Source organism: Apteryx mantelli, chromosome 2 (assembly GCF_036417845.1).
Source record: "Apteryx mantelli isolate bAptMan1 chromosome 2, bAptMan1.hap1, whole genome shotgun sequence".
In the NCBI taxonomy this organism is placed as follows: domain Eukaryota; kingdom Metazoa; phylum Chordata; class Aves; order Apterygiformes; family Apterygidae; genus Apteryx; species Apteryx mantelli.
This window is the reverse complement of record NC_089979.1, coordinates 123,375,949-123,403,500: the sequence shown is the minus strand read 5'-3', so window position 1 is coordinate 123,403,500 and position 27,552 is coordinate 123,375,949. Positions and strand designations below refer to the sequence as shown.

Genomic DNA, 27,552 nt, shown 5'->3' with positions numbered 1-27,552 from the left:
GTAGTATTTTCTTTAAGCCAGCACAGGTGGAGTTTGGGGTTCAGTTTTTGCTGAAACTTAAAATACAAATTTTGGGGGAAGAAAATGGGTAGTACAAACTGTTTCATACTGCAAGGGAAGATGATGTTTGAGCTGTGGGAGTTTGAGACAAGGCAGAGAGTGGGTAATGCTTTTGTGCAGGTAGAAACTGGGAAGGTGAGAAGGGGAAATGAAACTATTACAGAAAAGAGGAAGGGTGGCTCTGACAAGCTTGAGGACCACAGTGCTGGATGAAGACGCTGCAGGTTATGTGACAGCTTGCACAATTTTTCTTTTGCTCTGAAATGGCTGCATTTTGCACTATGTGAAATACAGAGGATTGGGTTCTTCCCTCCTAAAAAGGCTTAGGGAACAAATCACTATGTGGGGTAGGGAGGGGATGGCAGGGCATGAGGGCAATGATGAATTAGTTTCATGGTGTTAATTAAGTGGGCTGGGGGTTGGCTGATGCTCCAGGGAAGAGGACTAGGAGCTTATTAGGACAAAAAGGTGCACAGCACAAGAAAGAGCAGGTGCAAACATTAGGAAAAAACTTATGGGGGAGGAACTAATGTGAGCCCCTTACGCACTAATGCAAATGCTGGCAGGTATCAACAGTTTGTGGCTGTGTCAGGACTTCAGGGGCAGACCTGCCTGGAGTGGAAAAAAAGTCGTTCTTCTCTGCCCACCCACTATACACGTGACTGCTTTTATTTCATACTCCAAGTCTCTTTCAGATGTTCATGTTCTGCTAAAGCTGAGGGATGATGCAATACACTTGACCCAGAAGCTAAGGAAAATGGCGTTTAGTTGCCACATGTTCAGCCTTGTTTAAACTGAGATTTTTCATGGCTCTGTTGTTCTTAGGGACAGCACAGAGCAAAACACTGCTGCTGAGCTTAAGAGGCTGTGTGCTGGAGAACAGCCTAGGCCAGCCGTCAGTATAGATGTGAGAGGTGACAGACCTGCTCTTAGACTGAGTTTGGCCTGAAATCCAAGGAAAGCTGGAGCTGGGTATTGCTGGGCCCTACTGAGTCTGATCCTAGGTCTTAGACCCCTGCACTGGAGCCCAGGACGTGCTACTTGCTGTGTAGGATGGAGAGAAAGGTCTGTGGGAGGCCCACATCCTGCTCCTTCTGCCTGCACTGATTTCAGCCCCTGTGTCACAAGCGTGCCCCCGCCACAAAGCCCTGCGGTATTCTTGAGCAAGGGCTCTGTGCAACTCCCCTGTTTAAGGCTTTTTCGGCGTTCAGACTGGAGTGCAGGTGCAGGCTCTGTGCCCTTGGCTACCTTACGCTGCTCTGCAAAAGCCCAGGGCTGCACCGTTGTTAGGTCATCCTGCTGGGAACAGGCAGCCCTTGGTTTCTGTCCCTGGGCCCCTGGCTTGTTTAACCATGCTACATGGCTGCAGGTCAGAAAGTCACTCTGGTGCTTGTTGTCTCTTCCTCTCACAGAGAAGCATAATTATTTTTCCAGCTAATGGCAGCTTACACAGGAAGAGCAAAAAGTGCTGTTGGCTGCTCCTTCCCAAGTCTGACCTTTCTAGAGGTCACTGGTTACCCACAACTGACTATTCCAGAGTTTGTTTCTATCCTGCCTGTCTCTGGACCCAGCATCCATCAGCTTTGGATATTAATGACTTCCCAATTTATAAAGCCATCAAACAAGCTCTCATCACCTGCCAGGACCAACCCTTCTGCCTGGAGCTGTTGGCAAAGGGCTGTCTGCTTTTTGTCTTTTGCCAAACTTCTGTCAAAGCTGCTCTGACGGTGAAACTGAAGCTGCCTGGCCATGCCCAGCAGCAGCACTTCAAGCAGGTAGGAAACTTGAAAGTTTAAAAAAAAAAAAAAAAAGAAAAGGAAAAAAAAAGGTTGTAGCACCATGGAGTTTCCTGCCTCAAGGGTGAGGTGGCTGCCAAGGCAGGCTTTCAGTTTTACATAGGTGCAGAAGTTAGGCGCCCAAATCTTTGGCATTGTTCTGACTTAATGCTGTGAAAGCTTGAATTTAAAAAGCCAGTGTTGTGTAGCCAAAGTCATGGCAGGGATAACAGTGCAGAACAGAAGTGTTGCTTGCTTTGGCTGGTTGTTATATGCTGGGAAGAACAGTGGTATGATAGGGAGAGGCTGAGAGGGACCTTGCCATTTGCAGGGGTAAGGAGGGCAGGACTAGTTAGAGAAAGCTCAGGTGAAGAAGCCCAAACCAAAGGGCCACTGCGCAGAGTAGCAGCCCTACCCAGCATCTCCTGAGCGAGGAGCTCAGAGCAATGCTGTTAGTCGCGTTAGTCTTTTCTTATCGCTTCCTGAACATACGACTTCCAGCAGCACTTGTTTGTTGCATATTGCTGAACTACAGCTTTGTGGAAAGGAGCCTAAGATAAATATTTTCAAAAGCAGTTTCTCACTGGGTAAGTGCAAACCTGCTCTCAGGTGAGACCTGTGTTTGAGTACAGTAGGTCTTTCAGTGCAATAGCTAGCATTGAAGGCCAGAGCTTTTGAAGCAGAAGAATTAGGAAGTAGATAAAATGATTTCAATTTAATTTTTTTTTTTTGTGGATCCTAGCTTGAACTGAGTTAAATTACTCTAGCCCTAGAACTAACTAGCTACATTTCATTTTTGATAAAATGCCCAGTGTTGCAGAAGTCCACACAAATGTGATGCTGTTATCTCTTACGCTGCTCTTTAGATGTTTACAGACCCAGAATAACAGCAATGCACAAGCAACCATTTGAAACGAATAAACTGCAACCTAAAGCATTAGTAAAAGAGCAGCAGTCCTACCCTCCTCAATATAACAGGAAATTCAGCCACGAGGCTGCGTCTTGCCTAGCCTATGGTGCCTATGGAGGCAACTCTTATGTGCGAAAGGGGATGGGAGGCTGCAGTATGAAGTAATGCAGTAAGGCAGGGCTCTCCCAGTGCTGACCTCCAGTGCAATGAAGCCCACAGATCTACTCTGGCTGCCCATAAAATGATTTTGGCCCTATGCTCACACAGAGAGGCACTGCCATGTACATCACCTCCTGAGTCACTGTTGCCTGTGACTCCAGAGAGAAGTGCTGTAGACCATGCAAAGTTAGACAGCTGTGCGGCAGACGAAGCACCTGGGGAAAAGGGGGAATAGTGCAGAAGAAGAAAGGGAACAAACCTACTGCTCCGTGATTTATCCCTGCGTGTGAGGCTTATCTGAGCTTGGTGAGGGTTCCTGTGAGATTCAGGCATTGATAACACTGTCCTCCACTAGCCACCATGTGCGTGTGTGTGTACAAAACTAAGGGCAGGGTGGTGGAGGAAACACCTGCATGTTTCTGTGGCTGATTAAGGGGCTACCAGAAAGACAACAAGAATACCTCAGCTTTTGAAGTAGAGCTGGTGTGTAGAGGACGTGGGAGGCCTAGTTAGTAGCAGACTGGTGGGACATTTCTCCCTGATGGAGAAAATACCAGCAAACCACTAACACAGAGTCATTTCTAAATTAAGTATGTCTGAAATATTTGCTTTTTCCTTGCATGATTGCAGTTGTGAAGGAAGAGCAATACCAGACAAGCAGTCCTCTTGGCACAGGAAGAATTGTGGCAGGGCTCTAGAAACCTTGGAAAACTTGTAGACTTAGAGGCACCTAACCCTCAGGCACACAAGGGTAGACTAGGAAATTGGAGACAGTGCTCATCCTGCACATGGTTTTACAGCCCAAATGGAGTAAATGCCATTCTCTCAGGGAAAAGCACTCTCTGTCTTGAAGGATATTTGCATGGGACTAGCCCTAATACCCGACCAGTCTCCCTTGTGTATTCAGCAAAGAAAGAGAAGAGCAGAGAGTGAATCACAGCAGAAGTGATTCAGCGCACACGAGGTAGGCTTCTGCTCTGATTCACGCTCCAGATGAGCCTCATCCCCCATCAGCTACCTGGGGCGCTTGGCCTCCCAGCTGGTGTAGCTCAGGGTAGCGCTGAGTAGATATCCTTTTGGTTTTCCCATGTGAAGCTAGAGCAAAATGTAGCTCTAACTCCAGCACCTGCCTTTTAGTAATAACAGAGCCAATGAGATAGCTGGGTGGATGGGAAGACCAGACTAGGAGTTACATATCACCTCAAAGCCTGCAGCTAGCCAAAAGCATCAGTTTGAAGCTTCCTTTTAGTACTTACTCTGGCTTAGCTGCGATGGTAGTGGGGGGGTTTTTGTTTGTTTTTTTTAACTCTCAGTACAGCTCTGCCGGCACACACAGTTACACTAGCACAACTTGCTTTTCTTGAGGTGGCTGGGGGAGTTGTACGAGGTGGAGCGGTGCTGGTGGCCTCCCTGCCACAGCTATGAAGCACGGCTCTGCTGGTACAATAGCTCCTTCTAAATCAGAAGTGCTTTGTCCATCTAGCACAGTCTACTGTTATTTCTACATCAGTAAATCGCTCTTAACATAAAACTTAATGATCTGCATACCCCTTTTTCATGAACCCCAGCCAAACATGAGCACAATGCTGCAGCTGTGGCTATTAAGCTATGGTGGCAGCAAAGCACTCCATTAATACCTCATGCTCAGCAGTTTGTGGTGCATGAGAACTGAATAATTATGTCCTTGTTACCCTCGAATGAGAAGCACAGTTGCCAAAAACAAGAGTTTACAATTAAAAACCCATATCAAGTCAAGGAAAACATTTCATTCATTCATAAAAGCAAACCCTTCTTAGCAAGAGGCCTATGAGTCAGAAAACAACCAGACTTGCATTAACTAGACGGTTGTTTTTAGTGTTGTGTTGTACCCCCTTGGATAGACCTCCATAGCCACTTTATCCTGGCTCTTTTGAGACCCCAGCATTCAGAGCTTTAGCTCTTGTTGCTATAAAGTGCACTGATTGATAGTGACATTTAATATAGATTAGAGGGGTGGAAATGGGAAGCAGGGCTTTAACATGAGCATCAACAGCTAATGGCTTTTCAGCCTTTGAAACAGAGCAAACAGACGTGGGAGAGTGAAAATGGGTGTTGTGCTGGCAATCAGAGTAGAAGCAGTGAGATTCTGTCCTCCCTTCTAAGAATGTCCTGTTGCTCTCAACTGGGTGGCAGCTCCATCTGCTCACTTTGCAGCGTGCAGGGGCAACAGAGCTGTTAGTGGAGCTGAAGCAACTGCTTTTTCCTTCCCTCCTGCTCAGCGCGAGCAGGGTTTCCAGACCAGCCTCTACACTGGGGCTTTGGGAAGAGCAACAACTGGTGCAAAGGAGGGTTGCAGTGAAGACAGGCACACCTGGGTTATTTTGAGCACCATTTCACCTGACCATTCTCTTAGTAGGGTGTATGATAATAAAAACTGCCAGTGTAAGCAGAGTAAGAAATACACACGCACACACATATATAAAACCAATGAGGAATAACTGCCCACAAATTCCAGCTATCAGCTCTTCCACTGTTACACATGTGGAGATGTGCCTATTTCCTAGTTAGGCACGCTTATGCCTTATAATATTATGACTTAGATAAGTGACTTTTACACAAGTGAGGGTTAAAAAGGGCGTTCTGAAGCACTTGCCAGACAGTGCAGACTACTACATGCTTTCATGCAGCACATCTAGCCATCTAACAACAGATGCCTGACTGGATATTTGCTGTGTGCTGTCCTCATTAGGCTGCACATGAGTCATGCTGCAGAAAAATGTGCTTCTGCTGTCACCTCCTTCTGAAGTCCTGACTCTCACCCCAGGACTTGCCAACTTCAAAACAGCCACGTCTGTTTATTTTCCCAGTCCTGTTCTAATATTCAGCCAAAAGATAATAGGTCATAAGAAACAGAGTGAGTGAGTGATCAGGACATGCTGGCTGGTCAAAGCAAGTTTCTCTGGTGTGCAAGAAGCCCTGTCTGGCATTCGTTACAGCAGTGTTTGCCAACATTTTTGTTTGTGGACACTGATTTTTTCCCAGCGTGTATCATTTGCATTTTTGCCAGTAGGCTTCTCTCATTTAACTTCCACAGAGTCCAAGAAGTGCAAAGGTACTTCCCATTCCTTTCTTCTCCCTCCCCTCCTACCCATGAGCCACAGACCATTGGTTGAAAACCACAGCCTGGTACAGACCACAAAATCTTCAGCGCTGCAATACAGGCTTATAAATGCAGATGTCATCAGGCAGCTGAAGTTTGGCTTTGTAATAAAAAGGAATTAAAAAAACATCTTTTGCCTAGTTACAAAATAAAATGAGAAAAAGCAAAAACCTTTACCTAAGCGGTCTGGAAAGGCAAAATACCTCCTTGAGACAATATCAATCTGATTATGGTATCAAAACTTCTACAGGCTACGTTTTGAGAAATGAGCATGTTTCCAATGTGATTGGAAACAAGATCACTAAAATACACAGTGCAATTTACAGCTACAGAAAAGAAGAGAGCAATGGGGCTCCAACTGCAGTGAGCATACAGGTGGAAGAGGGAGAAGGCTTCGAGGCAGAATCTTTTCAATTACAGGATCATCTTTGCCCTCTTGTGGGCAAACTTCTCTACTGCAGCTTTTCCACAGCTTTACCAGTGTCACCTGCGAACACTGGCCTTCCTTGTGGTTTCCTTTAGCAGGCCAAGACCAGCTATGCTGCATTCAAAGAGAAGTCAAAAACAAAACAGCCCAGGAGTTCTCCTTGCTTGGTCCCTGCACTACAGCATGAAGGGGGCTGTACGATAAAGCAAGTGGCTGGTAGTGCTCCTCCCTCTAGAGAGAAAGCCCACCCTAAAGCAAAGAAACCCGCCTGTGCGTGGAACTGAACATGCACAGACAGCAGCACCAGGTGCTGCCTGTGCTCACACAAAGGAAAGCAGCAGATTACAAGCCTATGTTTTGCCCCGCTACACTATTCTGTTACTTTGATACAGAAGTTAATTTGGATTACCCTGCTACGAAAGGAGTTGTCACCATTCTAGCAATAACAGGACCGAAACTATGCTGCTATGTGATCATGCTCCAAATTATTAAGTATCACCTTTCTTAGGACTGCTGAGTTATTTTCTCATGCTCTGTAAATCCACCACGGATATACCCTTCTATTACAATATTTTACCTTCTTTGCTTATAACCAGTTTTTTTTTTAATTTAAAACATTAGAGGCCTTTTTTCCTCATCAGTCCTTATAATTACACTTATCTCTGGCAACTTCATTAAAGAGAGAATTTCACCTTTAATGTTATGATGCAAATAATAAAAGTAAAAACTGTGTCATTCCAATTTCAGTGCAGACAATGAAAAAAGTGTCATCATTCTCTGGCTTACAAAACCATTAGATATGGGACCAACCAGTCAGAAGATCAGCAAGTAATAAGCAACCTGCAGGATTATGAGACAAAAAAGCTACCCAGCCAGAGCACATGGGTTTATTTCCTTCCCTCCGCCGCGGTGAACAAATATTTTTAAAGGACCCAGTGGCTCCCCCTCAACCAAGTAACTCAGTCATCTGCATTTTTCTACACCAGAAGTTATTTCCTCTTGACACCTTTTTCTGATTTGTGCTCCTTCCTCTAAGTTAAAGTCTGCCATTTTATTTATTTTTTCAATTCTAATAACCCAGACAATAGGAAAACAGCACTTGAATTACTCTTGTCACAGTAACTATAGACCATGGTAGGCATAAAGTCTATTATGAACTAGTTAGTTAGGTTGAACCCTGTGGTACGCAGCAATACTGACCTTACTGGACCTTTCCTCATGGAAACTTCCAGTGGGAAAATCCAGCTTTGCAGATCTGCAAGTTGGACTCTGTTCCCCAGTTAACAGGCGAAACACAATGCAAGCTCTTTCCTCCAAACCAGGAACACAGAATGATGTTATTTCCTGCGTCTTGCTCTGGGAGAACTATATAGTGACACCAAATTATTAGCAGCAGCAAAAATGAGAAACACTCTGAGTTATCTACTAATATTTTATTTAAAAAATGATTACAAAATATTTTAGAAAGTTCATAAGACCAGAAAAGCATAATACATTAAAAAGACCACAGGTTTAGAATGAAAAAATATTTAAGTATTTCAGAATGCTTTTACTGAAAATTCAAGGCAACATTGGCTACAGAACTATATAAAATTTTTATTTTATAATATATAAACATTGTATTATCACTCTGATTCAATAATCATTAAAAGTCACTTAAAAGTCTCACAGGTATGAAAGTGACATTAAATTTTATGCTGTTCAGTGCTATCTAGATATCTGCTATCTGTTTACAGCAATGAACAAAGATGAATTTCCATCTTAAAGGCACTACCAGCATCTTGATTTGTTATTACAGTTTTACACAACTTTTCAAAAATTGCACAAAGTATTTCCTTTCAATGTAGAACGCTTGGTATTTTTATTGCACAAATTTGAACAGAACCAAGATTGCCATCATGGCTATTATGCAAAAACATCTTGTGCAGAGCTCTGAGAACTGTGTGAGATAATTCACTGCATTTTTGAGTCGGAGGGTGCAATGGTAGAATTGAATTGTAACAAGACTACAACCCTTGCTATTTTTAAGAACAGAGAACAAACAGTGAGGCACAATTCATTTACATATTTAAAATCCAAAGGATACTGCTACTATCGTGATTTTAATGTGAGCTAAATGTAGAAAACCAAAGAGTATTCATGATCTACACAATGCACACGCAGATTTTTCAGAGCAGAAACTCACAGCCCAGCCACTTACACGTCCTGGAGAAGCCTGTGTGCTGGTTCTCACGGCACTGTAAATCTGAAGTCTGAAAAGCCTGAAAGTCAGTGCAGTCTTCAAATATTTTTGGAAAGGCTCAGCTGGAAAAGACTTAAAGCCTTTTAGGGTGTCTGCACAGGCGCACACCACCACTGCCAACCACCATGGTGAAGAAGGGAGAAGGCAATCCATAGGGAGACTGACTGTACCAAATTGCTTCCTGCCATGGGTTTTACTACTGGTTAAGATTGTGCATAGATGTTTACTTGCAAACAGAAGGGGAAATTTAAGAGACGGTTGTTCATTACTGCCCTCTGCCAGAGCTCCCCACACTCTCCTGAACAAACCCTAATCCACTTCAGTAAAAACCAGCCAAGATAACTTAAGCAAATTAAATAGCTGGTTTAAATAAAGCAGGCTGATTTCATCAAAAGCAGGTTAGGAAACACGCGGACTTCTTTGCTGACAGAGCACGGGAGGGGCAAGAAATGTCTAGCCATGCGCACAGAGCTCCTGCAAAACCAGATGTTTAATCCAGCTCCAACTCCATCCTCCAGGATCAGTTTAATTAAAAGACAGACATTCAAAGCCTGAATCTGACATCCGAAGCACAAAAGGGGCATTTCTAGTGGTGGGAGACAACCCTGCTCAGCCATTGCACTTGCTGGACCTAGCGTGAGGGCAGAGGAGCTGTGGGGGGCACACACCTGCCCTTTCATCTTAGGAAGCTGATAAAGCAGGTTAAGGGAGCTGCCTCCTGGAAGCAGAGAACAGCATACGTACCAGGACACCTGCTCCTCACCAGTTTCTAAATGAAAATCCTCACGCTCACAAGCCTGGTATTAACAGTGCCACCATACAGAAACTGCTTTGTTAGCCAACAGCTGCTTTGATAGAAACTAGTTAGCAATTACCTTATACCTATAACCAACATGGGGCTGGTCTGCTAATAGCATTTAACTGCTGCGTGACAGATTAGCGCCAGCTAGACAGTGTCTGGGATGCAGCACTGTATTTTATTATTTTTTTTAAAGAACAGCAGGACTCCTTTTAGCAAACTCCTCCTGCATATGGGGAAGCAGAACTAAACAGTTTCCAAAAGACTATCCAAGTCCCTTTCATTAGCTGATGGCAGCGTTTGCATCTCTTTTGGTTACAGACTGAATTTGATCATTACATCTATACTTGCATCAGTTGGTCAGAGAATGGGAAACTAACTACTTGGAACAGTTAAAACTAAAATGGACAACACATTAAAAAAACCACCCTAAGGAACAACCTGAAACGAGCCAAGGATGCCACCATGTCTGTAACAGGAGAATCCATGATGCCATTCTGCAAAGGCTGGCAGTATTTTCATTGCAAAAGGCCCAGCACGCAGAACACAGGAGGCAGGAAAACTCAGTGATAGTCACTTCTCCTAACACCAACTTCTTGTGGCACCTTTTCCTAAAATAACTAGTCCTGCATTTCAGTTTCTTCACTTGTAAAGCATCAGTGGTAGATATCACATAGACAGGGAGGCCAATGCAGAGAGATGACTTTACAGATCCTTTTCAATACCAATGATTCAGGAATGGAAACTGAAAACAGCACTTGGGCAGGGCGAAGTCTATAGGAAAATTACAGAGAACCATAACTCTCCATGTATTTTCAAGATGAGAAAAATTAAAGTTTAAAGGAAAAGTTAACTCAGGGTAGAAGTCCTGCCTTCGTGCTGCGTTGCTTAATAAATATCAGCAGCACAGTCTTATTGTTACATTATATTCATAGCTTTTAATTACATATCAAGACCTAGAGCCTACAGCCATTTTGATATGAACACAAGTCCAGTAGTATCCTGGGCAATAAGCAGAAAAAAAACTGAAAATGTTAATCTCAGATATGGACACAAAGTAAGAAATTATAACCGTAACAGAGATTTTTCATTTTGGAAAGTTCATATCACCAGCAACACTGCTTGTAAACAAAACATATGTCTTATCTACCTACAATTTTCAGAGACAGCTACAGCAAGCTCTGTACACCTAGACTGCGATCAGGTTTTAGTGCAAATGGACACTAATAAATATGAGAAAACATCAGTCCAAAGAAGAGCTTTCTTCTTCACAAAGCAGGAAATTCCTTGAAGGAAAGTAAATATTTTATGGATGGCTCTGAAACCAAGCTACAGCTTAAACTTGATGTTTCTCTCAAACTGTCAAACTCAAATCCCCAAGCAAAGTGTAGTGTTAGGATTAAAGTCTCAGAGCATAAAGAGAAAACGTCACAAACATCATCACGTTCATCAGAAAGCAGCAGTACTGAAAAAAGACTCTGACCTTCCTTTACAGTGCTTTGTCCTACAACAGCTTCCTCATCCTGTTCCAAATATAGCACGCTCAGCCAATTTCTGGAGGGCTTAGTCTCAGTGCTGCCACAACAGCTTACAGGACTGTAAATCTGTCAGACTAGGGTATTGATGAAATGGAGTTAATGCCTGGAAGACAGGGCAAATGTCATGAGAACTCAGACAAGAACTGTTTTTGCATAATCAGATTTTTCTCATTTGCGTCGGTATTTTGGAACATCCTTTGCTTTACGGCAATTGCCCTACTTCTCTGCTTTCCTCTAAACGATGTCTAGCAGTTTTGTTTCTCCCTCAGACTTCTGAAGAATGTCTTTTCACCACTTCACTTCTTCTATTGGCCATCAATATCTGGTCTGAACTCTGTCACGTGTTTGGTATGTTGCATCAGTAGTTGCTCTTGCAGTCCTGTGGCCTGCTGCTTTTCAGACAAGTCAATGACACAAGTGCTTATTTCTTCATCTGCTCACCAACTGACCTAGCAAGAAGACTCAAACCAGTGGCATATTTTAGGCAAAGAAAATGGTGGAGTCCATAACTGTTCTGGCAAAACTCGCTCTGGCAAAACTCACCATTAACTGCAGCCAGCCTTAACCCTGAAAGTGATATTCAGCAGGGTAGTGCTAATGTGCTGTTATGTTTTTCCCACTGATATTTCAAATTGCTACTTTTTAGGTTAATTCTTGAAAATATTTGTCCTTCAACCGTTTCCTCTCAGAGCTAGCTTTTCAAGCTTCTCCTGCAGCTTTTATTGCTTTTGAAACAATCTGAAAGGAGATTCTGGCATACAATTTTAAACATTGACAACCATGGGATGCAGAACTGTCTCTTTAATGTAGCATTACACTATCCCCCACAAAAAAACCTACACTAATCATTTCATTAAACTGAGCTCCACAAACAGAATTGTACAGAGTAGTAAAAACAAAACAAAACAAAAACCCTTATGTAAGGATACGCATTTCTGTAAGGCTGCAATTAGGTATCCCTTTTACATTCACAGTTTGACCAGTAGGTAAAAAAAATGAACTCAGCTGTACTAATTTACAAATAGTAACAGAAGTATCTGGTCCATATATATATATATATAATATATATATAAAAAATATCTTTAGGACATAACTCAGAATTTATGCACCATAAATTACCCTTTATTAATCATTCCTACCAAAATCAAATCAGCACACAAATAAGGACACTATTGTCCTTAAGTTATTCTAATTAGACACAAAATTTTTTAGTATATGCCACCTGGGCAGTTATTAAGCTGCAGCAGTTACCTCCAAAATTAAATAGAACATGATGCCAAGATGCCATTGCTAGACCTAAGGATCTATAAAAACTTGTGATGAGCAATGCTTACAAAATTGATTAGAAGGAAGAGACAGAAGAAGTTATTTACAGTGCACTGAAACCTCATTTTAGTTTGCTCAATTAAAAAAAAAATCGCAAAGTGTAGCTTTATTTATTCAGTGGCTGACTTTCTGTGGCAGTCTGAGTGTTGGCAGGATTTTCAGAACGACTTTGGGTGTCTTGTTTCCGGCTATCCAAATAATTCATAATCACTTCAGCAAAAAATGCACCACTTGCAAGAAATCCAAATGTCTGTGAAAGTGAAAGAAACATGTGATTTAAAATCTATAAACATTAATGGTATTCGAACACTGGCTGGGGAAATTTGCTGAACTTTCTATGTAAGTTAATAACTTCCATTTATTAAGTTTCCAGTCGTCCTTAAATCAATGGTTCCATTTAAGTTAGAAACAGATCAGAAATCACAACTGCAGCACATTTATGCAAGAGTTTTTAGAGTTCTAATTTTTTCAATCAAGTGTGAATCTTACAATATAGCCTGAACAGCCATTAACATTAGAAATATTAGTTTAATTGCAAAAAATAGTTATTAAAGAGGTATGGAATCAGTGATATAGCACAAAATTTATCCAAGAGATACCTACAGATTAAAGGGACTAACTGAAGAAGACTAACATATGGGAGGTGAAGGGAGATATGATCCGCAGGGCCAAAGCAAGTCCTTACTGGGTCACCAAGTAGGAAGGGAAGGACATTTTATTAGTGACAAATTTCAGTATTAGGTGTGCCAAGATAGTGATGAGGAGGTTGGTTTTTACTTCCTTGCTTGCAAGAAGCTGTTAACACATGCATTTATACTTTTAAATAAGTTTTATATAGCTGATTTGCCCCAAAGCAATTATATGCTATTAAGTCTTAAATCATGATAGAGTTTTTCATTTTTCCAGCTCCAGAAAAAAATACACAGTAAATGATGCAATTTTTATACTTACACATGCAGCTGTTTCTAAATCAGATCCAGAACTGGTTGCAGCAAGCACTACTGAAGCTAACAGAAAAATGCCACCTATGCCTATCACGGCCCCAAAATTCTGCAAGTATAAAAAGAGGGTGTCAAAGAATTGTAGATATACTACCTGACAAAGAACAAACATCATAACAGCAGCCAAGTTAATCTGCCAGTGAATTTGCACTTGGAAACTTTGATGCTAACAGCAGCTTCAGAAAATATTTTTTTACAATTACATACCAAACAACACTGAACATATCAACCATTTGAAAGAGTCTGTATTACATACTCCCCTTTGTTTGCCTTCTTTAAATATTTTGTTCATTCCATCTAACTTCTTTCACAATCAAATTCAGGCTCAGGTCTATTGTCCTAGCATCCCTCTAGATGCAAAGCGTTTGGGAAAACAGAAACTTGTAAGTAACTGTGCTCGTTCAAATCTCTTACTGCACTCCCTTATCTGTGAAAAACCCTGCTGTTTGCTCTGAAGATGAACAGGAAGGGACACTCACAAGACTCACAAGTGCAGCAAACAGAGGCAGCAGTTTGCGCAACAGAGGCAGCGAACAGACACAGCAGTTTGCGCAGCAGTTCGCGCAGAAGGGCGCACGAAGGGACCTTCGTTTCTGTTCCCTGTGGTGTACGCTTCCTCAAGTATGGTTGTGACACGCCGCACAGCGCGTTCCCCAGTGGCTGTTGGAGTTGCTGTGTCAGAGGCTGCGGCCCAGACCGACCCTCTGACAGTAGATGCGGCTCTACAGGTCTCAGGCTGCAGGGAGTGCTGGGGGCCTCTCCGGGAGGCCTGGGCTGGCAGCCAGCTCTCCTGCAGGAGGTGTGCTGCTGTTGACGAGTTGTGTCATCAGGTAAGGGAGTTACGGGAGGAGGTCAGTAGGCTGCGCAGCATCCGAGAAGCGGAGCAAGAGATAGACAGGGTATTCTCGGAGACTGTGCAGCTTCGGGAGTCCCAACCCCCCACAGCAGTGGAGTTGCCGGAGGGCTCTGTGCCGTGTGAAACGGTACATCATAACATCACAGAAGAAGGCTGGAAACTGGTCACTGCTCGTGGGAGGAGAAAGGCTCCTACTCCTCCCAAAGACTTGCAGCTGAAGAACAGGTTTAGCGCCCTCCAGGATGAGGAGGAGATGGGCATGGCTGCAAGGGAAGTAACTGGGACAACAGACCCTGTGCCCTGCCGGAACGCCCGGGAGAAGCAGCGGGTGACTGTTGTGGGGGACTCCCTGCTGCAGGGGACGGAGGCATCTATCTGCCGACCTGACCTCATGTCTAGAGAGGTTTGTGGCCTGCCGGGGGCTCATGTGAGAGATGTCATGGAAAGACTGCCAAGGCTTGTCCATGCTTCGGACTATTACCCACTACTGCTCTTCCATGTGGGTGCTAATGACACCAAGGGCAAACTGGAGACCATCAAGCAGGATTTCAGAGCTCTGGGGATGGTGGTCAAGGGTCTGGGAGCCCACGTCATCTTCTCCTCAATCCTGCCAGCGAGGGGGATGGATGAGAGGAGGAGACAGACTTTCCAAGTTAACGACTGGCTGCGCCGCTGGTGTTGGCAACAGGGTTTTGGTTTCTACGACCATGGGACCCTGTTTGAAGATCGACAACTGCTGGGGAGAGATGGGATCCACCTCACGAAGCAGGGCACGCGGGTCTTTGCCAACAGGTTGGCCAACCTGGTAAGGAGGGCTTTAAACTAGGAAAGACGGGGGAAGGGGAGAGTTATAGTGCCAGGGTAGTTGGCAAAAGACAGCTCAAGTCGGGATGCCTCCAGCAGGTGAATGCAGCCAGGGAAGTGCGCATGGGATGTGGCTATGGAGGATCCTCTTGTACCCCTCCTGGGAAACCTGCATGCTCGATCACCTCCCTGAAATGCCTGTACACCAATGCACGCAGCATGGGGAATAAACAGGAAGAACTAGAGATCTGTGTGCGGTCGCAGGGCCATGATCTCATTGCCATTACAGAGACATGGTGGGATAGCTCGCATGACTGGAGTGCTGTCATGGATGGCTACGTGCTTTTTAGGAAAGACAGGCCAGGAAAGCGAGGTGGTGGAGTTGCTCTTTATGTGAGAGAGCAACTGGAAAGTATTGAGCTGTGCCTAGGGGTGGATGAAGAGCGAGTCGAGAGCTTATGGGTAAGGATTAAAGGGCAGGCTAGCATGGGTGACACTGTTGTGGGTGTTTACTACAGGCCACCTGATCAAGAAGAGGAAGTGGATGAGGTCTTCTACAGACAGCTGGAAGTAGCCTCATGATCCCAGGCCCTGGTTCTCATGGGGGACTTCAACCACCCTGGTATCTGCTGGAAAGACAACACAGCTAGGCTCAAACAGTCCTGGAGGTTCCTGAAGAGCATTGGTGACAACTTCTTGACACAGGTGGTGGAGGAGCCAACAAGGAGAGGTGTGCTGCTGGACCTCGTACTAACAAACAAAGAAGGACTGGTGGAAGATGTGAAGGTCGGGGGCAGCCTTGGCTGCAGTGACCATGAGATGGTGGAGTTCAGGATCCTGCGAGGAGGCAGCAGGGTACTAAGTAGGATCACAACCCTGGACTTCAGGAGAGCAAACTTTGGCCTCTTCAGCGACCTACTTGGAGGAATCCCATGGGTTAGGGTCCTAGAAGGAAGGGGTGTTCAAGAGAGCTGGTTAATATTCAAACATCACCTCCTCCAGGCTCAAGAGCGGTGCATCCCTATGAGTAGGAAGTCAAGCAAAGGGGGCAGGAGACCTGTGTGGATGAGCAAGGAGCTCCTGGCAAAACTCAACCAGAAGAAGGAAGTATACAGAAATTGGAAAGGGGGACAGGCCACTTGGGAGGAATATAGGAACGTTGTCAGAGTATGCAGGGATGCGACGAGGAAGGCTAAGGCCCGTTTGGAATTAAATCTGGCTAGAGATGTCAAGGACAACAAGAAGGGCTTCTTCAAATACATCAGCAGCAAGAGGAAGACTAGGGAAAATGTGGGCCCTTTGCTGAATGGAGTGGGTGCCTTGGTGACGAAGGATGCAGAGAAGGCGGAGTTACTGAATGCCTTCTTTGCTTCAGTCTTTACTGCTCAGGCCAGCCCTCAGGAACCGCAGACCCTGGAGGCAAGAGAGAAGGTCTGCAGAAAGGAAGACTTTCCCTTGGTGGAGGAGGAGTGGGTTAGAGATCATTTAAGCAAACTTGACACCCACAAATCCATGGGACCTGATGGGATGCACCCACGAGTGCTGAGGGAGCTGGCGGATGTCATTGCTAAGCCACTCTCCATCATCTTTGAAAGGTCATGGAGAACAGGAGAGGTGCCTGAAGACTGGAAGAAAGCCAATGTCACCCCCGTCTTCAAAAAGGGCAAGAAGGAGGACCCAGGCAACTACAGGCCAATCAGCCTCACCTGCATCCCTGGAAAGGTGATGGAGCAGCTCATCCTGGAGGCCATCTCCAAGCATGTGGAGGAAAAGAAGGTGATCAGGAGTAGTCAGCATGGCTTCACCAAGGGGAAATCATGCTTAACCAATCTGATAGCCTTCTATGATGGAATGACTGGCTGGGTAGATGAGGGGAGAGCAGTGGATGTTGTCTACCTTGACTTCAGCAAGGCTTTTGACACTGTCTCCCAGAACATCCTCATAGACAAGCTCAGGAAGTGTGGGCTGGATGAGTGGACAGTGAGGTGGATTGAGAACTGGCTGAATGGCAGAGCTCAGAGGGTTGTGATCAGCAGTGCAGAGTCTAGTTGGAGGCCTGTAGCTAGCGGTGTCCCCCAGCGGTCAGGACTGGGTCCAGTCTTGGTCAACTTCTTCATCAATGACCTGCATGAAGGGACAGAGTGCACCCTCAGCAAGTTTGCTGATGATACAAAACTGGGAGGAGTGGCGGATACACCAGAGGACTGTGCTGCCATTCAGAGAGACCTGGACAGGCTGGAGAGGTGGGCGGAGAGGAACCTCATGAAGTTCAACAAAGGCAAGTGCAGGGTCCTGCACCTAGGGAGGAATAACCCCCTGCACCAGTACAGGTTGGGGGTTGACCTGCTGGAAAGCAGCTCTGCTGAGAAGGACCTGGGAGTGCTGGTGGACACCAAGTTAACCATGAGGCAGCAATGTGGCCTTGTGGCCAAGAAGGCCAATGGTATCCTGGGGTGCATCAGGAAGAGTGTTGCCAGCAGGTCGAGGGAGGTGATTCTCCCCCTCTACTCAGCCCTGGTGAGGCCACATCTAGAGTACTGCGTCCAGTTCTGGGCTCCCCAGTACAAGAGGGATGTGGCACTACTGGAGCAAGTCCAGCGAAGGGCTACAAAGATGATTAGGGGACTGGAACATCTCTCTTATGAGGAAAGGCTGAGAGAGCTGGGCCTGTTTAGCCTGGAGAAGAGAAGGCTGAGAGGAGATCTTATCAATGTGTACAAGTATCTGAAGGGAGAGTGTCGAGTGGATGGGACCAGACTCTTTTCAGTGGTGCCCAGCAACAGGACACGAGGCAACGAGCACAAACTGAACCATGGGAAGTTCCATCTGAACATGAGGAAAAGCTTCTTTACTGTGAGGGTGACAGCGCACTGAACCAGGTTGCCCAGAGAGGTTGTGGAGTCTCCTTCTCTGGAGATATTCAAAACCTGCCTGGATGCAATCCTGTGCAACGTGCTCTAGGTGACCCTGCTTGAGCAGGGGGGTTGGACTAGATGATCTCCAGAGGTCCCTTCCAACCTCAGCGATTCTGTGATTCTGTGATTCTGTAATATTCTCACTAGCTGTACAGATCAGCTTAGTGCCACCACTGTATCTTTGGAAATATAAAAGCATTAACTGTAATGAGTATGATTAGTATCAAAAAGGAGGTAGGTTACATGTACTAGAAAAATAGATATTGTAAACAGGCAAGTTCCAGCTATCATGCTGGTAGTATACTCTGTTCTCTCTCTCGCTTATATGCTTTTATATGTATGTATGTATATATGTGCATATATATGTGTGTATATATACACACATGCACACATATATAGTATATTTTTATATATATAAAATGGTGATTATGTGTTAGTAGTAGTATGTAGTAGTGTGTAGTGTTAGTTTGTGTGAAAGACTTTCACACAAGTCCTAAAATCTTACCATAGTAGTAGATAAGAGGTTTGATTCATACCAACAAGATCACAGTGGTCTAATTAGCACCAGCTCATGACACTAAAACGTATGGAGACTTGAAAGGCCAAGACAAAGATCTTGTAAGGCATTTACGGAGAAAGCACAAGTGAAGCTTCATATTGTCTATTTTATGTTAAAAATGAAGGAAAATCCAGTATGCAGAAGAGCAACAGAGGACCACACATACATACAACACAGCTTTTGTATGAGGAGAGATTACTATACTATGATTCTTCAACTTGAAATAACTGTAGATGGGAACACGATAGATATCTATAAAATCGTTTAAGCCATGGAGAAGATGAGTACAGAAGAAAAATTCACTGTCTCACTCCATAACAAAGACTGTCTAGTGAAATCATCAAATGGCAAGCAAATACCAGTACCCACAGTGCATAGTTACATTGTGAATTCACTGCCACAGAACACAGCAGTAATCAAAAATACAAAGGGGTTCAAAAATACACTAGAAAAATGGGTATCAATAATCCAACGAGCTACACAGGAGATCCTGAGTCAGAGATTCCCTCAGAAAGTTTCTAAAATATTGTGATGGGCTATTAGCTCCCACACCTTTATGGGCAGGGAACATAGAAAGGGATGAGTGCTTCTCATATGTCTTTGCCCACATCACTAACATCAGGAATTAAAACATTAATATCATAACTGACTCGGCATTATTTATATTATGCCTCTTGGCAAGAAAAATTAAAATGTCACATCAGTTCACTTCAGGTTCAAAATTCCATTGGGCTTTTGTAGCAATAGTTTGCTTTTTTAGTGAAAAATCTGTTTCCACTGAAATATAAGAATTTAACAAAAGCAACGTTTTCGTTTGTCTCACATTTTACGAAACCTGAACTCTGGTTCTCCCTCTGCTCCTACCCTCCCCCCTGTACAATCTTGGAAAGGGAGGAAAAAATCCTCTTCCTGGGATAGGAGGAGAAATGAGTATTTTTAAAATTAGCGTTCTTTTGTTTCTTTTGTCATACAGAAGGGAAAAAAGGCTCTTTCATAACATGATGTTATATGAAATCTGCCATAGCAAAGGAAACAACTTATTGCAAGAAAGGCCCAGCCCCAGAAATGCAGACACCAGAATTAAACTGTAAGATGTTATGGTCTGTGTAATGCAGCAGGATAAATCTCTTGTTCCTAATGGTTCCTTCTGCTCTAAAGAGACTATAGGAAACTTAACCATACCAAAGAAAACGTGTGCCCTAGCAGGGAAAAACATGTCTGCTGTTTCCAGCAGAGACCAGTTACTTTCCTGATTCCATGCCCCAGCTTAAACACCTCATATCTCAACACGACAAATTTGAAAAAGTTTATAATATAAGATGTACCCTTAAAGTCGAGGGGGGTTATTTATTATATTATTGTGTAATATAATAAATAGATATAATATATAGTTTATATTATAGTTATTTATTAACTATAATATAAGGAACTTCACTTTACCCTTTAAACACTGAAGAAAAAATATTCTTTCCGCAGTCTTTTTATTCTACAGTAGTCTTTAAGCACTTACATCAAATGGTTTGTTTAAAAAAACCTTTGTTTTTAAGCTTAAAAAAATATATTTTTTTCCTTACCACTCTGTCTACTTCAGCTTTCCCAAATGTTTCATATGCAGTAGTACAATACACACACAGTATCAGGAGGCTCAAAAGAAGTGCACTGCAGCTTGTGAATTCAAAGAAGTAAAGTCCACCACACTTGATACAATTCTCCACAATTTCTTCACAAATAACTGCCAGAAGAGAGAAAAGCTGCAAACAAATAACATACCTGAGTTAGATCAAGTCATTAATATCTTCAGCAAAGAGACATCTCTGATAACAACATTAATGAAGACAGCTGTAAGAAAAATCCTCAGTCTAAAAAGATCCCTGTACAATTCTGTGCTATTTTATTACAGGCATAAAAATTACATGGCAACACAATTTACACTTGCTGTTAATCAATAAACTACATTTGGGTAAGCTGAGCATGCACCACCGAACCCAGGCTTGTTGCCTGGCTGGTGAAGATCCCTGGTCAGTGGTTTTGCAACTGCCAGGTGGAAACAGAGTGGGTAGACAGCAGGGAGAGAGGGCAGTCCAGGCAGAAGCAGCAAAAATGCTGCTTCTTACTACTTACACCTGTATTTAATCTTAAATGCATAAAAAAAAAAAATTCCAACAATAACAACAAAAATCCCAGCAGATACTGATCTAATCAACTACCTCCCTGAAAGTTGTTACCCTGCTGATGTTACCTCCCTTGATAAACTTCAGAGAAAGTAGATACAGCTAATTGCTTGTGTGCTTATGACTCAGTAACAAAAGCAGCTCGGCTGCATTTCTAGGAACCATGGCATAAGGAAGTTTTTATGTTTAAACTATGTTGGACAGTGTTTAATCTATGCAGAAGCTTATGTTCACATTCCCGCAACAGTATTTTCAGAAGAAAGGATATAAGTGAATTTCTGAATAGTCACTATAGATCTGCTGTTGCTTTTTCTACTATTTTATGGTACATGAAAGCTGTGCTTTATTTAAATGTTCTCTCATTTTGGTCACTTTGCTCATTTCCTTCATCCTATAAAGTTGACACGGGCTATAGATCCTTGTAGTAAAGAGTTTACCAAATTAAAACAAAACAAAACAATTAGTGAGAATCAGACTTGGTCATAAAATCAAGAATGACATAAGGACAATGATCCTATTTTAAATAAGCATACATATGCAATAAAAAGGTCAACAGTGCTTCTTAAAAAAAAAAAAAGAAATCAAACTCTAGAATTCAGAATTGTCATTTCCCAGTTACCGGCACGTACAAGGAACTGCAGATGCTTTATCTGGGTCTTGCGCTTGGAAAATGACAAGCCTTTGGTTTCAGCTTTCTGACAGTATAAATAAGAAAAGCAATTCAGCACGTGGGAACTGTAAGTTCCCCCACTAAGCCAAACTTCAGAAGGGCTCTTCAAAACATCAGGTTTTGAATATGCAACCATATAAAAGTAAACAGGAGCTCAGAAGGGGAAAGAGCACACGAGTTGAGAAACAAATATTACAGTCAGGCCTCAGCATACTTCCCTTTTCTCATGGAGCTGCTGGTAAGCCATTTCTCAGGAACCCTCACACCTAGTTCAGTCATTATAATGGATGTCCAAGGAATATTTTCAACTCTGAACTTCCAATTTTTAAGTGAGGAGTTTTCTTAATTTCAAAATATTTGATTATAGCTGTGTCCAATTATTTTTGATTTCACATTTGGCACAAGGTCATTTAGAACATACGTTATATATATAATTATAGCTCCTTTTATCAGCACTGAAAACTGAATGTCATAACTTTAACCAGAGACAAAACAGAACAGAAAAGAAAAGAAATAAGGGCTTTTTTAGAAATATGCGCTTAACAGAATTAGAAGCACAGATAACCATAATATGATCTAAATGACTGCGAAAAGCCTCTCAGCTGAGTGTACAACTAAGTGAAAAAAAAATCATACTCAAAGAACACTTATTAAGGGTTCAGTATCAAATAAATGCGATTTATCAAGTGCAGTCCCACATTGGACATCAACAGCATGTTCACAAGCTGCCAGAGTTCTGGTTGGGTTTCTTAATTTGCTCCTTGGTATCACAATAAAGAACATTAAAGGGATTACTCTCTTGTCCTACCACAAAAAAAGCATCGTTTTAGTTCCTGTTAAGAGTAGTTTCTAACTTCAGTTTATATATGTACAGCTATGTAACATAGTAAGAAGTTTTTTCTAGTATTAGCCAGATTACTGTCTCTCCGATATTACTCATTTGCATTTTAATAACATCCCACTGTTAGACACAGTATAAATACACTGGCCTTCTTAAACACAGCCAGGAGATTCCACGTATTTTATTCACTTTCTCAAGAACTTTCCTGCCAGGAGATCCAGCTTCATACGTCAGCATTGGTCCTGGGGTCCATACAGACTTCTAGGGACTTACACGAAGTAGCAGAAGCTTCCTCTGCTCGATTTTTATAATTACCTCCTCCACAGCGATTCCACCTAGCAGCATGCGCAGAGGCCATCGCTACTGCTTTTGAACTATCAATAATGAGCAAAGAGAGGCTGCTCTCAGCTCCTCATTTTCCTGAGAGCCAAACCTTCACGGTGGAGGCTCTTGCATGATGAAGACGACGGTAACCCTCGAAGACCAGAGTAGGCAGCCGCCGCCGCTCCCTCCCACGTGGCTGCAGATGCCGTCCCAGCGCTGGCGGGGGGACAAGGTTAGGCAGCAGCTGGGGCAGCACGCAGCCCAGAGCTGCGGGGGTGGGCCCGGGGGTGCGAACGGACACAGAGAGCGGCCCCATGCTCGCCGCTTTCGGCGGGTACATCCACACCTTGCCATGCAAGTGCACCCTTTGCCAGCCTTGTGTGCTGTAAAGGGAAGAGCATCGCTGAAGCTGCAAGGGGTTTTTATCATTTTTTGGAATTATTAGCCCCACCTGTCCATGGGTACGCCAGAAATCAAGTATCTTGCTCTGTCCCTCAACAGCAAGGAGCTACGCATTGATACTGACATTATTACTGTTGGAAGAGTTTCTGCACAAACGTCAAGTTTCTAAAGCAGATTTAGTAAGTGAAAGGCTATGAAGGAATGATATAAAAATAAAGCAAATGAACAAACTTTTCAACAAGCCTGCAACAGGTTAACCACTGCTGTTAAAATGCTCAGCAGTGATATTCCCGTCATGAAATCTTCTAGTTCAGAATTGTGCACGTACTGATTCTCTAAGTCTCCATGATCAGGGCTACTGTAGAGAGCAAGCAGCTCAGAAAAAGGGCAAATGTTTAAGGTTAAACTATAATTTTCCTTTCCAGTTAGGGCTTTTTTTTTTTTTTTTAAGTAAAACAATTCTAGATAACAAGCACCGCTACTTTAGATAAAGTGTTAATTTGTACCCAAATCTTCGCACAATATGCACTATTTCATCTAACTTCGTGCAGAATTTGAACCAATCATGGTCTTAAAAAAATTCTATCTATATAGACAAATCTACAGTCCCATGCAATAAACATACCTCTCAGCATCCTTTTGGCAGTTATATTTTTGTTATACTCGCACAAAAAAGTTTTGAAAAGACAGGCTAAGATTACAATACATGCAATTACTAATCAGAAGAAAAAAAGCATTTTTAAGGTCTGGAAAACAGTTTCTGCAGGTGGTTTCAAAGTATTTTAAAAAATATTTGATCACTTCTATAATAAAGACACCGATGATTTTCTGAGTGCAATAGCCTGTTTAGTACAAGTGTCTGCACAAGTGATTATTAGTGTACAGTCCTAATAATATCTAATAATCACTATTTTAATCACAAGGCTAATACATGGTAACAACTATCACAATCACTGACAATTCCAAAAATCAATTCTTTCCTAAAACGGGAGCATTCCTCTTATTGGAGATACTGAGGCTTTACCTTCAGGAATTTCCGAGGTTTGTTTAAGGTGCTTTGATGAAGAACTCAAAAGATCTGTGCATTTTGGTAAATAGAATCAAAAAGAGAAAAAATCCTTTTGGAAATTACAAGGGTGAGCAACTGTAAGTCCCTTTTCTTTTCCTCATGTTGAAGGACAGGTTCAGGCCACAAAGTGCTAATTTTTCAGGAGCATATCAAGCAGCTACCCATTATTAAGGACAGGCCATAATAATACTCCTTTTTCCTACCTAGAAGAGCTTTTTAAACGATGCCTCTGTTCAGGTAAGCAACTGAAGACTTCAGTACATCAGTAAATTTGCCTATGCAATGGTATATTTTAGATAGTGAAACTACTTACATAAATGAAATATTTGTTTGGGAGCAATATTGAACAAATCTTATTTTAACAATCTGTAGTAGATAAAGTAAAAAGGTTATGCCCTATATTTGCTTGAAGCATTCTTGGGTGTGATTTAAACACTCTTAGGAAACATTATTTTTGGCAGTATTAGTGTTACCTTTACCAGCACTCAGTTCTGCAGTTTTTGGTTGATTTTCTTGACTATGTGCAAAACAAAGTTTAAAAAACTGAAACATTCTCTTTTCTGCAATGGTGGAGCAACGAGAAAGGGTTGGAAATCACCTATGATTCCTATGAGCATGAGACATCTGACTAAAAAAGCCACTTGGCTGGTTGGAAAATGTACACTGACACGCATTTGTAGTCAGCTGCCCCATCCCACCGTGGGTTGATGCTCCTCACATCATTATCCGTGACCCCGCGCCAGCACTGTTCGAAACGGGCGCCCAGGAGCTGACCGCACTTAAGAGCGATGTTGCACATAGCGAAAAGCAACCAGCGCATGGTCCTTGCACTCCCTGGGGGGCGCAGGGCTGCCCAACATGAAACAACGCATTGCAATGTCTCACGCATTACTCAACAGATCACCATCGACACAGCGAGTTTCTGGCGCAGTTTTCTACCACAAGGCAGGGGGCAAACACACTCACCAATTTTAGCATGGATTAGCACAGCCTGCTGCGCTTACCAACGGGCTGTCGGGGTGGCGGGGGGGGTAGGTTTGGGTCTGAGGACCCGGTTAAGTCCTTCCCAATTTTGTAGTCCTATGCTGACGTTCAGTCAAAGGTCTCCACCTCCTACTTTCATCCAGCGTGGCCCTCGGAAGAAAATACTAAGTTTTCCCCGACGATTCTGTCCAGTTTAATTTTAGATTATACTGGTACCAAGCAGCAGAACCACACTGGATGGCAGTCTGTAATCTCGGTCACACAACACGCACAACTGTCAGATCTTAGCACACGCTCTTGCAGCTAGAAATGACAAAGAAACTAAACATACTGTGTCTCCATCACAAAGCAATTGGAATCTGTTGAAATGATGGTATTCTAAATCAGTGTCAGTTTTCCAGATTAGTTTTACCTGTGTGAAACTTAGTAAACCACAGCAAATACAGGCTTTTCCCTCCTCTAGGTTTAAATTAAAGTTAGGCTTTCTGATCAAGTGAATTCTTTTTCTGATCAATGGAAATAATTCCTTTGAATACTGTGAATACTGAACACATCCCTACGAGCCTGCACTTTCTCGGCGAGTCTGAAATTTTACTTTTAAGGGAGAGGTTTTGTCCTGAAGGAGACCAGCCAACAGCCTCGTTTCTGTACCAGAACCGCACTTTTAAAGGCAAACAAGGATACCTGTAAAACATGCAAGCCACGGAGTCAGCCGCAACGGGAACGGAGAGTCACAAGTGCGGAGCCAGGGGGGGGAAAGGGCTCGCCTCTGGGATGGGTAACTGCCCTCCGTGTGGCGCCACCGCCGCCCGCTTCGGGCCGTTACCGGGCGCGGGGTTTCCTCCCCTCCCCCCTCCCCGCGAGGGGGCTCAACCGACACGTGCAGCGCGCGGGGCGGGGGGAGGGGCAGCGCGGCCACCCCCCGCCGCGCTGCTCCAGCGGCACCGGACGCCGCTCGCCTCACACCTCCACGAAAGGGGTGTGCGGGGGGCGACGTTTTACCGATTTAGCTATTATTGCTCCTGCGCCGAGTCCTACGGGGGGACTCACCGCCTGGAGCGCCTTGGCCGCCCGCCGCCGGCCGTGCAGGTGCCGCAGGGTGCAGCCGCAGGGGCGGCGGGGCGGCTTGCCCTGCGGCTCGGTGGTCTCCTGGTAGACGGCCCCGTTCTCCATGGCCGCGCTGCTGCCGGGCTCCCGAGCTGTGGGAAAGCGAAAGCAAAAGGGCGGCGGCAGCGGAAGGCGAAGGGGAAGGCGGCGGCGGCGGCCCCGCCTGGCCCGGCAGGACAAAGGCGCTTCCTGCGGCGAGCGCGACGGGGAAAGGTCCCGGCGGGCGCCATCGCCGCCCGCTCCCCCGCCGCGGGCGGGGCCGGTGGGCGCCAGGCGGGGGCGGCGCGGGCTGGGGGGGCCCGTGCCGTGCCGTGCCGTGCCGTGCCGTGCCGTGCCGTGGAGGGTGCGTGCGTGCGTGCGCCTCAATGCCTAGAGATGTGCATGGTGCCTGCGGGTGTGCAGCGGTATCGCGGGCTTGGGGCTGTTCACAGCTCTGTGAAGTACATCAGACCAGCGCTGCTTGTTAAGAGTTAAAAAGATGATTTGTTTTCCTGCTGTCACCTGAGATTATGATATCAGAAAATTTTTTTTAATCATAGCTTTCAGTGTTTGCGTTCTCTGTTAATAACAAGATAAAACCAGTATCCCCACAGATTCTTTACTAATATACTCCCATACCTTTGCCCAGACCATCTTTTAAAAGAAGCTACAACTTTTGGCATCTACATGGAAGGAGTATACCAAGTCCATTATATATAAGTGAAGGTGTATTACAGTCACTTTTGTGTTATTAACATAGTATTTGCAGAAGTTTTGTGGTCCTTCCTAGTCAAGATATACTTACTTAAATTCAGTTAGGTACAATCTGCAGATAGAAAATGTGTCAATTTTCTTTCTAAACCTTAGTTTGATGTGTTCTTTGGTTATGTGAAGTTTATGTGTTTAAGAAATGGAACAAAGATGCATTTTCCAGAACGTGCACAATTAAGGGAAAAGATGTGTTACAAGGACCCAAGAGCCAGAGCATTATTTTTAACTCCCCTGAGGGTATGGGCCAGAAAAAAAAACAGTCTAGTCATGTTCCATGTTGAATGTTCACCAACAGGCCATAAGCATAATCTATCCTGGTGAGAAAATATAAGTTAGAGAAACATTATCGGGTAGCCAGGCAGCCTGAGAGGCAGAGTAGTACAGACTTGTTTGTGCCCTAAACAATGCCTGACTGCAGGAATTGGCTTCAGAGGCAAATGAGCAGGGCAAGTCCTGTAATTCCCAAGGCATGGGAGTTTCCACTAAAATAAGTGAGGTATCACTATGGGTGTGCCGTAGCTTCTGCTTGGGGTTGGGATGAGTCTAACACCAGCTCTGTTGGCAGCATCAACCAAATGTAGGACTGATCAGATAGGTGTATGCTGTAACATTTACTGTTACCACTTAAGAGTCCCCCCACCTTTATTGTTAGTTTTCACATTAGTGCTTTATAAGATTCCATTAGAGAGGCCAGCATCTCTCTTCATAAAACATATTCTGAAGG

The 27,552-nt window shown here is 43.9% G+C and overlaps 1 protein-coding gene across 1 annotated transcript; it reads right to left on the bottom strand.

The window, feature by feature from the left end:
- Positions 1–7,958: 7,958 nt before the first annotated feature.
- Positions 7,959–26,303, bottom strand: CMTM6 (CKLF like MARVEL transmembrane domain containing 6). Its single transcript, XM_067291462.1, has 4 exons — positions 26,022–26,303; positions 20,085–20,261; positions 13,327–13,425; positions 7,959–12,625 (listed from the first exon to the last, which is right to left on the bottom strand). Exons 1-4 carry the CDS (start codon positions 26,142–26,144, stop codon positions 12,482–12,484), a joined length of 543 nt encoding a protein of 180 aa, XP_067147563.1. The 5' UTR covers positions 26,145–26,303; the 3' UTR covers positions 7,959–12,481.
- Positions 26,304–27,552: the final 1,249 nt, after the last annotated feature.